This window comes from Leiobunum rupestre, chromosome 7 (assembly GCF_980474605.1).
Source record: "Leiobunum rupestre chromosome 7, qqLeiRupe1.1.hap1, whole genome shotgun sequence".
Classification (NCBI taxonomy): domain Eukaryota; kingdom Metazoa; phylum Arthropoda; class Arachnida; order Opiliones; family Sclerosomatidae; genus Leiobunum; species Leiobunum rupestre.
In genome coordinates this window covers 20209963-20222223 of record NC_143390.1, presented here as the reverse complement: position 1 = coordinate 20222223, position 12261 = coordinate 20209963, and the positions used below count along the sequence as shown (strand labels likewise).

The window sequence follows — 12261 nt, the reverse complement described above, 5'->3', positions numbered from 1 at the left end:
CGTTACACAAACCAATTTTTGTGTTAAGATTCCTTAGTAACATAATTAAGGCTCCCACTTTCAACGTAAGTTCATAAAGTGGCATACCGGAAGGAGTGAGTGTATTAAGAAATTCGGTTGGTAAGTTGAGCCTTTCTTGCTCATCATCAGTCAGTATTGAGTTGATGGCGTAATAACCTTGATGTGAACCTTCCAATCTAGCTAATACGCGTGAATATATCTAAAAAGTATGGTCATTTTTCGGACAGAGTATTGCTCGTTTCGCACCCGTACAAAAATATGTCTATAGAAAACCCACGTTTTATCTCCATAGCTTTTCCTTGGTTTTTCAATGGGTTTTCTTTAGAAATTTGGGTCACTTTTCTGTAAAAAAAACCCTTTTAAAGTTTTCTCTATAGAATTATCTGATTGGTTTTTGAGGAAACAAACACTTTTGCACTGGTAAATATAGTTAAATTTCTTTAGCATTTACCGAATGTTTTTTGTTTGAAAATAGAAAATTTTCAATTTTAAATAGTGGCATTTCTATAGAATGGGCTGATTTGTGTTTTAGAAAACACCAATTTTTTACTGTTAATTATAGTAGAAAATCTATAGAATTTACCGAATGTTATTTCAGAAACCCATCGAAAGATGTTCTTAACAATATCTTAGAACACTAAAGGTTTTTATTGGTTGTTTTTATAGAAAAACTGTATAGAATATCTATAGTATAACTTTCGAATTTTATTAGAGTTCTTATAGCTTTATTTATAGAATTAAATTGGATAATTGGAGTGTGTTAGAGAATTCTTTGAATATTATAATATCCTTTTACGAAAACTCTTAACAGCTTGCAGAGGAGCTCAGATTGACTTGGGGTAGATTCCACAACAAATAACATCCAAGTGAACCTCATTAAGAGTATTTAGAACACTGATACTACACTTTGGTCTTAACTAAAAGGCCGAGAATCTAAAGTTGAGTTCGAGATATAAATATTCATAACAAATGATTCAATTTATGCAAACGGTAAAATGCAAAAGAAATCAAAAATTACGACAGATGTGGCGAACCGTGGCATCCACATTTCATACGAAATGCTAGGCCTGAACAATCTCCTTCGCCGGCTTGATTTTTAAGGAGATCCAAAGTCTATTACCCCTGTAGCATTTTAGAGTCGGGCCGACGTCGGCTAGTGTCTTAAAACAGAAAGGTCGGCCTACTGTCGGGCCACCCCACTCTGAAAGGTCGAAATGTCCTAGTAGAAAAGTAGTCGGCCGACCGTCGATCGACAAGAAAATTCGACTCACTTCCGATGTATGTCCTACTCAGAAAGGACTATGGACCGACTCAGAAAGGACTATGGGCCGACTCAGAAATGACTATGGACCGACTCAGAAAGGACTATGGGCCGACTCAGAAAGGACTATGGGCCGACTCAGAAATGACTATGGACCGACTCAGAAATGACTATGGACCGACTCAGAAAGGACTATGGGCCGACTCAGAAAGGACTATGGGCCGACTCAGAAAGGACTATGGGCCGACTCAGAAAGGACTATGGGCCGACTCAGAAAGGACTATGGGCTGACTCAGAGAGGACTATGGGCCGACTCAGAAATGACTATGGGCCGACTCAGAAATGACTATGAGCCGACTTCAAATAGGCATATTTCCGACTCGGAAACGACGTTGTGCCGACGTCAAATTAAATCGCACTTCGGAACTCCCACTTAATACCAATTTGATGCCTTAACAGTAATTTAGCTGAGATTGAATCGATAATAATTTTCAATAAAAATGAGCTATTTATATTAATAGAACTAATCCAAACAATATACAAGTCTGAAAATCTTTTGGCGAAGTACATAGAATTAATAAAGTAGTGATATAGAAAAGAAACATTTTAATTAAGCTTCTAGATTTTAATACGTAAAAACCATTACAATTCAAATACTTTTAACAAATATCATTATCTTTTGATGTTGTAGTCTAATTATATTTTATTTATAAAACACATGACCTTGTAATTGCCAAGGCCTAACAGCTCATGCAAAACATTGTTCACAAAGCTATAATTAATTGATATAGATATTATTTATATTGATATATTATTGAAAAACTTACTTTTTTAGTTTAGATTTAATGTATTTCTCAAGATTCCAATGATTTTCCATTAATTTTGAATAGAAAATTAAGCGCACAAGTCAACAATTACACCTCCCATCTCAAGCGAGTTCGCCAATAAAATTCTATAATGCTGCTAGTCCGGAGATGGCGCTGCGAAAGTATTAACTGGCGCGTGCTTTTGAATTTTTTAAACTATGAAGCGTTTGTGATCGTATCAATAGGACTATTTATTAATACATTTTAAATTTTTTAATCTATTTAGAGTATAATTAATCAATATAAATAAAAATCAGGAATTAATATTTTGAAATAATATCGTAAATCGCAAACCCCTGTAACACATGAAGTCGGTTTAGAGCAAAGACTATATACGCTTCGCTTACTAGACAGGCGTCTCCATACAAAAAACCTGTTAACACTTTCGAAACACGGGAGAAGCCTTTGACCAGCCGTTAGAGGCACCACTAGTAGCACTCTGAAGCGCGAGGAAAATTTTGACCAGCGTCTGCTATCGTATGCAAGTTGAGCCATTGAACACGCCAATCTATTTATATATAGTCTTTGGTTTAGGGTCGGGGTACGGTCGATAAGTCGGTTTATAGCATTGAGTTGGGAATAAATAGAGGTACAACTAAATCTGTCTGGCGCGGGACCAATTTCGTTCCAAAAGGAGACTTTATCAACTTTATCGTTCAACCGTGGGGGCATCTGTCTTTATTGGTGGCAACTATTGCAATTGAATTTTTTCGCGAATCTGATGCGAAATTGAAATCTATGATTTCTCGTAACAAACAAACCTTTGAAGTTGTTTAAAAATAATTTTATTCTGTCAACACGATTCTTTTTAACTCAAGTTACGGTGAGTTAGCTAATAATTATTTATTTTTAGCCATATAACTTTACAAAATATAGATGGCGCTACCGCCTAGAATTCAGGTGATCCATTAACCCGCTATACTGTTCCACTCGAAGCTGCTTTTGATTTTGACGAATATAGTTAAGTCGGTTAGCTTCCATTTTGATATATGCATCGACAATGAACTGTTGGGTCAATTTCCCAGCATTTATAAATGGATTAAATACGTCCCTAACAGCCAGGATGTGACTGTAATAATCCATTTGGCTTATTTTGTATGAAGAATTTGTGCTGGTTAAATTAACCCCCCAGCCATTAGAACCATAAGGGTAGAGGAGTGGATATACCATTGGATCGCATTTGGGATTTAAAATCGACAGTTGCTTGGTGGAACCCGAAGCTCTATTGTAAATTCTGATATCTCTATCGAATGGGGGTTCCCCGTCTGTATTCTGAAAAACGACTGCAATTTCATTAGCTCTTGGAGAATTGTATCGCCGTTTGTCCTCATTTGGAGTTGAAGAAAATGATAGTGTTAGAATGGGAACCACTCTGTTCAGATTTTTGGAAGAAAACTCTTGTTCAACTTCCGCCATCATTTTGAAGGACTGCGCCAAGATATTTTTTCAACCATCAAATCCGTCAGAAGGCTCATGGTTTCGCGAAAGCATTTCTCGTTTTCTGGAACAGACATGCGGACGTTGACAGCCTCTTCAGAATCCAAAATGTAAAGCTGAGAAAATCGAGGCCTTTGTCCAGCCTCGGGGTGGGCAGCCTTAGACATAACGTGATAAGTCTGACCGTGTATTTTATAACAGTAATGACCATAACCCGTAACTTGCGTTATCGCGGCGCCCATTGATGCAAATGCAACAGCACTGTTATATGACCTTATGTTCTCCCTGAGGTTTTTAGCATTAGGATTATCGCCTAAGATTAGTTCACGAAGGACACCGGGGAATGGTGAGGAATTAGGAAGATAAACCTTACCCTTCTGGCAGCAGTAGGTAAATTTGCCGTCCGAAGGTGCAAAGTTAAGTGAGCCACAAAAGTCACACTTAAAAGACATATCACCGATGATTATTTCATCAATATCACAGATATCACACTTTTGCATACGAGCACGTTTCCGCGTTCAGTCATTAAAAGCACACCAGAAGTAGGGGAACCAACTATGGGGTCCGCATAATGATTCATAATTTGTAATAGCTTTCATGATGCTTTCAGCTCTGGCCGTTAAGGTAACACTGGCAGGCGTTTTAGTAGTGATTGAGTCACGCAATGCTCTGGAAACTCCTGCCAATTGATTATCTGGCATCACCGTTGAGATCGCATTTCTATGTTCTGAATTCGCATCTAGAATGCCGGCCGACGCACTGGATGTTGGTAAAACTGGGTGGCTGGGGTCCCTAGATGTTGAAGAAAGGCTCGGCAAATAATGTGTATTAGCAACATTTGTTAGCCGCTTTTGCTCGTTAGTACGGAGTCGATTTCCGTCGTTTTCGGATGACTTTGCGTCCTCCCCACTACTTTTCTTTTCTGCATATCGAAGCCGCTTTCGCTCGTTGTAACGGAGACGTTTTACATCGTTTTCGTGTGACTTTTCGTTCTCCTCCCTTTTTCCGTCCTCGGTCAACCTTTTCTTTTCTGCGTAACGAAGCCGCCTTCGCTCGTTGTAACGAAGACGTGTCGTTTCTTCGTTGATAGTACCCGAACTATGTTGCATGGCTGTACCGTGCGCGTTTCAAATTGTTTTAGCCGTGCGCGTTCCAAATGGTTTTCGTGCGTTTGAACAGAACTTTTCTGCTTCTTGCTTCTTCGTCGACAACACCCGGATGCTGTAGCACGTTCGCCCCCCCCCCTTCTTTAATAGCAATGTGTGGTGTGGTGTCCCTCCGTAATGTAAGCGGTATGGACTTTGAGCCGGTTGAGGTAGAAAATCCAGAGACGGAAAGAGAACGGGTGATGGTTGTCCGCAAATCCCCAGTCCGATCCGCAGACCGCACCGTCAGCGGCGCCTCACTTTTCAGGGGCGTCACTTTTGAAAATTTGTAATAAAGAAACTATAAACCAAATCGGAAATCGAAGCCGACTCGATGCGAAAACGCGAATCATAGCGTACGTAAAAAAATGCCACGCTGTGCTCGCGCCAATAACGCGCGCGTGAAAAGCGTTGGAAAATCAAGAAATAAATCTCCAAAATCGGTTGACGAACGAACCTACCACCCAACCAACAGCTTTTTATTATATAGACTATCCTGACGGCCCTGGCACCGATTTTTATCTATCTCAGATCCTATCCAACCATGGTAAATTTCCCAATTATCTTCACTGGCTCGGCCACTCCGCGACCCACTCATGCGCCTGTGGGGCCGAGTTCGCTGACTCCCTACATTATGTTCGCTACTGTCCTCTCACTGAAGGCATAGTCGATCGTGCCATTCCCAGTCTTTCATCATTAGTCTCTACTCCAATGGGACTGTCTTCTATTCGGGAACTTGGGCTCTTTATTTGTAGCCATACTGATCTTATCTTTCCCGACACGTAATCTTACTTTTAGGGGCTGGTTCCTCTACCTTCCTACTAACTTATCTTGTCTTAACTTATTCGTCCTATTTATTATCATATTTATTTAACTTATTTCTTATTTATTCATTTTTGCCCTAGCGCGGGTACGCGATCGGTGTTTTTCCCGCTCGGACATTCGTTTTATCTAATTCTTTTTCGCCCTTAACGTGGGCTCTTTAAACCCCTGTTATGTTTCCAATCAACGGTGCAGGGGTATACAAATTCACACACAATATATAGACTATCCGAGAAGCCCGCCTTACAGGCGGGCCCTCAGCTAGTTGTGTGTTTCGAGGCACTCCACTCCCGTACGCCCCCCAACCCCTTTTTCCCATGGGATAATTTGCGTGGCACCCTTTTCCCCATAGTCGATCCACCGCAGTAAGGCACCCTCCCCCTTTTACCCATGCTATAATTTCCGTGGCAACCTTTACCCCATAGTCGAACCACCGCAGTAAGGTCCGTCCTCCCCTTTTTTCCCAGGTGATAATTACCGGGGTACCCCCAGTAAGGCCCTTCCTCCCCCTTTTTCCCATGTGATAGTTACCGTTCCTCCGCCTTCTCCCCATGTTATAATAACCGTGGCACCCACTATCCCCTTTTCCCCATGTGATAATTACCGTGGTACCCTCTCCCCCTTTTCTCCATTTGATAATTACCGTGGTACCCTTTTCCCCATATAGTAGAACCACCCCAGTAAGGCCCTTCCTCCCCCTTTCCCCCATGTGATAATTACCGGGGTACTCTTCCCCCATCTTCCCTAGTGATAATTACCATGGTACCCCCTCTGCACTTTTCTCATGTGATAATTTCCGTAATACACCCCTCCCCCTTTCCAATGCAAGTATTTCCGTGGTACCTTTTTCCCCGCAAAAATAACTCAAACTCGCAGTCGTACCAAACCCCTCTGTACCCCTTTAAACCCCCTTTATCCAATGGCTGATGCATATAGGTCACGGGACTAACGTACGCCGAGAGAGCACGTCAAATTGGTGATATAACCTTTCAATATTTAGTGAAATTAAGAAAAAAAAACACGTTTTTGAGTGCCCCTTCAAAACTATGTTGTCCACCTCGCATCGCTGCGGACTCATCGTATCTTCAAAGTAGACACTAAATATGAATATTATAAAAATAATTTAGGCGAAGTTCTTTGATAATATATTTTATTATTTTTTTATTTTTTTTTCACTTACAATTGTTAGTACAATGTTTTTAAAGACTAACACACAAAAAAAAACTTTTTGACACGACTAACATTTGGGAAGACCCCATACCATAAATTACGTAACAAATATTCGAACCCTTCTTAAATTATACCGTAAACTTGAAACTAGTATAATTCTTTCAAAAATTAAGCGTATTTACTTATGGTCTTAAACCTAGATATTTAATCACACTATTTTCAATGTGTACAAAGTCGCGATTAAGTTTAAATTCCCAATAATTTAGGGTTCAGTATAAAATCACGGTATCACACGGTATACACTAGAACTTAAATTATAATTTAACTTACAGTCGCGACTTTGTACTTATTGTCCGTCGGTATGTGACGTAATATCTTAGCTACACCCCCCTCCCTGTAACAGTGGCACTTACACAAAACCCCTTCCCCCTTTGTTTGAATTATTACAACTTATAAGGCAAGGATGAGAAGTGGAAACTACACTGTTTAGGCGTAATGGTACGGAATACAAGCCTGATACTCACTCACACAGTAAGATTTTGAGAGTTGACTAAAATAATTAGGGAAACTTTTTAAACAGTAAAAAACACTATTTTATTGCAGTTATAGAATATTATCGCATGTTTTAACTATTCAATATTTGAAATAGTTACAAAATAACGATATGTAATTTAACGTGGCTTTGTTGACATCTTTTTGGACAACTCGAACACGTACAGAAATCAAACCATTCTACTTCTGGAATTCCACCCACTCCCTGAATGTAAGGAGGTTCACCACGTTTATCAATGTAATGCAGCTTCTCCTATACCGCATAATAGATCCAGCTATAGAGAAGGGTCTCTCAAATCGGGAACTTTTTTGGTAGCAAAGACGTCACAGTCCACTGGTTGAACCGGCTCCGCGAGATATTTATCTATCTCGTTGGCTAATTTGCTGGCCTGAACGCGGTTGGATGGTGTCTCAGAACTTCTGACGGATCGGACAAGGGACCACAAACCTCCTGATGAGTTACGCTGCTGTTCTTGCTCCTCCTCGTTCGGCGCTAATTGCCCCGGAATACGAGCGGCAAACTCCTTTAGTTGCCTGACGGCATTTTCTTCGGAGAGCGAAGGGAAACTCTCACCCCCTTCTAACGTTTCCGATACGGCGGGAAACGTTGCTGTATACAATTTTTTTTTAGTTTTCAAAAGTGAGAATAACGTACTTTTAAATGATCTTACCAGGAAATAATGCGGTTTTCCCTCGTGGGTCTAATATGGCAGCCAGCGCGTACTCAGGATCAACGATTTCCTCGAAGAACCTCGATTTCAATCGGAATAGCAGTTCCTCTTGGAGATCCTTAAAATTCGGCGCTCATGCTACGGTTATGTGGTCATACACCTCCAGAAGAGAGCCTATGACCAGGTGGGCAACAGCCTTCCGCTTCTGGAAGCGATCGGTGGCCACCTTGATAGGTTTGAGTAAGCACATTATCTCGATCATCTGGTAGAGGTGATCTTCACTTGGTAGTTGGTCGTCAAACGCTCCATCTTCCAAGAAAGTTGCATTGAGAGCCGCTATTCCGTCCTAGAAAAAAATATTCGGGAAAAATTGTTAGTATTGGTGTAATTATCATCGGTACGCGCTTAACGATGATGCTTACTTGAACCATGAGTCGTTCCATAGCTGAATAGATGGAATTCCATCTAGTCGCCCCGACGGTCTTAATATCGAGGCCTTCGGGTGACTTTCTCCGGAAAACTTAACTCCACTTGGGAGAGCGATGGAGGAAAACCACCCAGTCGTTTACCCGCTTAATCATTGTTTCGGCCCTTACAATGGTTTTTAGAGAATTACTCACGACAAGGTGAAGCGAGTGGCAAACGCATCTTTTTCGCGTTCACCTGTCATAGAGGGTCGGGATCCTCTCGTCCTCCAAAGTTTCCCTCCACGACTCATCATTGCCCGGCGGAACTCCATCCGCGGATGAACTGGTTCCCGAATCCATAATTTGATTCCAGGAGTTCCATCCTATAAAGGAAAGATAAAATTTTAGTCACTCTACCTCAACTTCCGAGCGTAAAATGAAACTTGCCGTCGTCCAAGACGAAACTCTCGTTCGCCGAAACCGACGACTCTGCGTCGAAATGGAGGGAGTCGATGGTGGAGGATGTTAGAGCGGTTGAGTGGGTTGACGGAGTTGAGCAGCTAACTTCGGACCAGTTATCCTAGGGCTCTGGAACCACGTCCAACATATTAAGTGCCATCGTTATGTTGGCGGCGTTGTCGGCGCAAACGCAAGAGATCTGGAAATGTTGAAAATAACAAATATTCTCGCGCCGTGAATTTATGGAATAGTATATTTTACAGAGGAAGGCGATAAACCACACTCGGCCAAAATAGCTTTGATTTTTTCGAGGATCGCGGATCCGGTATGCGCTCCCGGGAAATGTGAAAACGCCAACAAAAGGTTACGGAAATTGAAATCCGCGTCAATAAATTGAGCGCCGACTCTGATAACCGATTGTTGCCGACGGCTTGACCAAATATCTAGTGTCAAATTAAGGTTCGCACCCCTCAATTTGCCTAGAATCGTCTGAAATAAAACCATTCATTAAAATCTGTAACAACTGAAAAGAAGCGAATGAAAAACGTTAAGTTAAAATCAAGTATAGAAAAAGCTATCTACCGTGATTTTCGGTTTTAGTTCTTCGTGAACTATGCGCGCTAGTTCACTAGTAACGTTTCTTCGACTGTACATTTCCAGGTGTGGATTTGCGAACTCCAGCTCCTTTCGAAAACCTTTCCCGTCCACGACGCTAAACGGTAAGCCGTCGAACGCGATCATATTGACCAACAGACGCTTAAAAAGCGACTGCGAGGTGTTTTCGCGGCCGGGTCCATTTTGCTTATTTTCGGAGCAGGACGACTCGAGCCTTCCCCCAAGATATCAATGGTTTGATCGCATTCCGCGGATTTAGTCCTTTTTGAGACTTATGTGAAAAAAAACCATAAACCAAACCGTTATATAATGAATTGTGATGGAACGATAAATAATGTATACTCACAGAGTGTCTTTCCAGGTTCGATGCGCTACCGGTATCCCCTACGATTTCTCCGCTGCAAACATTACAGCACCCCACAACGGATATAGAAGGATGCCCTTCTTTTTCTGCTATATTTCCCACGTATGAGAAATGCATTTGGATGTTGTAGCTTCCATACGTGCCATCCGTAAATTTCTGAGCCATAGATTCGTCCCGAACGAGAACTCTGGGCAAATACTTCGCTGGTCGCTTTCGACCCTTGCGACTTTGACTCGCGTTCGGAATCGCGACGCTTTTATTGGAAGCCCTATAGTTTGAAGATTAAAGCGCGTAAGAAAAGGGACTATTGCTAAACAGAAAGTTAATTCTGAAACTGTTCATAAGGTGAAGAAATATATCTTTGAACTAACCTAACAAAGAGAAAAAATAACAAGTAAAAATCCATGTAATTACATTTTGGTCCCCGAAGCAATGCTGATTTGAAACCTTGCACAAATTTAAGACAATCTGCAAAAATACTTAGTAAAACCTAAAACTAACAGTGAGAAACACCTAAATAAAACTAAAAAACACCGCGTGCAGATAGGATGATCGACAAATAAGTGTGGCCGGACATGGTTAGATACTCTTTTTATAGCAAGGTGTGTTTTCCATAAAGATATTTAAAAAGCGATGTCATCGTATAAGTTAAAACTTATATTCTATTTAAAGCTTACATAGAGAAAACATTTTGTTGCCCATTAAATTACTTTTTTCTGCGATTTTAAAGTAAAAATGTTTTTAGTGGCAAAATATTTTATTTCACGAAAACTAAAAATGTTATATTAGAGTATTAGTATTTTTTACTTAAAAATATGAAAAAATAAAACCTTGCTTAAGAGCTTAAATCAATGGGCCACAATTTTAGGCTGCATTTGGAAGGTCAAAGAGATATAATTTATAAAATTACTTTTGGAGAGCATACAAAAAAGGTTTGAAACTAGGTTTATTTTGTCAAAATCGGACTATTTCTCAAAACGTTATTCACTGGAAATTTTTTATCATTTTATCAAGGTTTAATATCTCAGTAACATTTCATCTGATGGTAAAATGTTTCGAAAATCGGCTTTTCCAAAAAAAAAACTCTAGGACATATTTTAAACCAAATTTGAGGGGATATAGTCCAGGGTAATTAGGCTTTGGAAGGGAACTAATTGCTGAAAATTTCAAGATCGAAGAGGCTTATGGCCCTATATAACCTCCCATAAGTCCCAAAGCATCTGACGATGCGGTTCACCGCCATCTTGCTAAATGGCCGTCGCACCGAAGTAACAATATCTCGAGATATAATCGACCGATTTCGATGAAATTGGTACGAGGTAAAATATCTTTTAAGTAATAAATAATATAAAATATTTTCATTATATTAATATTTTTTTATATGTTATCCACATGTTAAAATCAATTTTTCGTCGCCTCGTGTGAAATAAAAATGTAATTGGACGAAGACCATCACTAGATTCCCCCCCCCCTTCTCGGTTGTCATTAAGTCTTTTCCAAGCCACTGTTTTACCTAACAATAACTAACGATTAGCTTGTCAGCCTGGGTAGCGGCCCAGAGAGGCGCTGTGGAAGAGGAGGCCAAATGTGAAGGTGCCAATGGATCCGTGCAAGTGAAATCCCAGACCAGGGATTTCCCGCCAGACAAAGGAACCAAAGTCAAGGCATCCCGGCGCTTTTGGTCGTCTCTCGAGAGAACGGGTCGCGCGTGGCTAATATGTAGCCGGGTCGCGCGTGGCGGATATGTAGCCGGGTCGCGCGTGGCGGATATGTAGCCGGGTCGCGCGTGGCGGATATGTAGCCGGGTCGCGCGTGGCGGATATGTAGCCGGGTCGCGCGTGGCGGATATGTAGCCGGGTCGCGCGTGGCGGATATGTAGCCGGGTCGCGCGTGGCGGATATGTAGCCGGGTCGCGCGTGGCGGATATGTAGCCGGGTCGCGCGTGGCGGATATGTAGCCGGGTCGCGCGTGGCGGATATGTAGCCGGGTCGCGCGTGGCGGATATGTAGCCGGGTCGCGCGTGGCGGATATGTAGCCGGGTCGCGCGTGGCGGATATGTAGCCGGGTCGCGCGTGGCGGATATGTAGCCGGGTCGCGCGTGGCGGATATGTAGCCGGGTCGCGCGTGGCGGATATGTAGCCGGGTCGCGCGTGGCGGATATGTAGCCGGGTCGCGCGTGGCGGATATGTAGCCGGGTCGCGCGTGGCGGATATGTAGCCGGGTCGCGCGTGGCGGATATGTAGCCGGGTCGCGCGTGGCGGATATGTAGCCGGGTCGCGCGTGGCGGATATGTAGCCGGGTCGCGCGTGGCGGATATGTAGCCGGGTCGCGCGTGGCGGATATGTAGCCGGGTCGCGCGTGGCGGATATGTAGCCGGGTCGCGCGTGGCGGATATGTAGCCGGGTCGCGCGTGGCGGATATGTAGCCGGGTCGCGCGTGGCGGATATGTAGCCGGGTCGCGCGTGGCGGAT

At 42.4% G+C, this 12261-nt stretch overlaps 2 protein-coding genes across 2 annotated transcripts in view; both read right to left on the bottom strand.

Annotated features, from left to right (window-relative positions):
- The window catches only part of LOC149935076 (uncharacterized), a 323937-nt gene that overhangs the window by 296688 nt on the left and 14988 nt on the right, over positions 1 to 12261 (bottom strand). The window lies entirely within an intron of this gene.
- Positions 3031 to 3564, bottom strand: LOC149935077 (uncharacterized). The gene has a single exon (XM_090153531.1). The coding sequence runs from the start codon at positions 3562 to 3564 to the stop codon at positions 3031 to 3033; it is 534 nt and encodes a 177-aa protein (XP_090009657.1).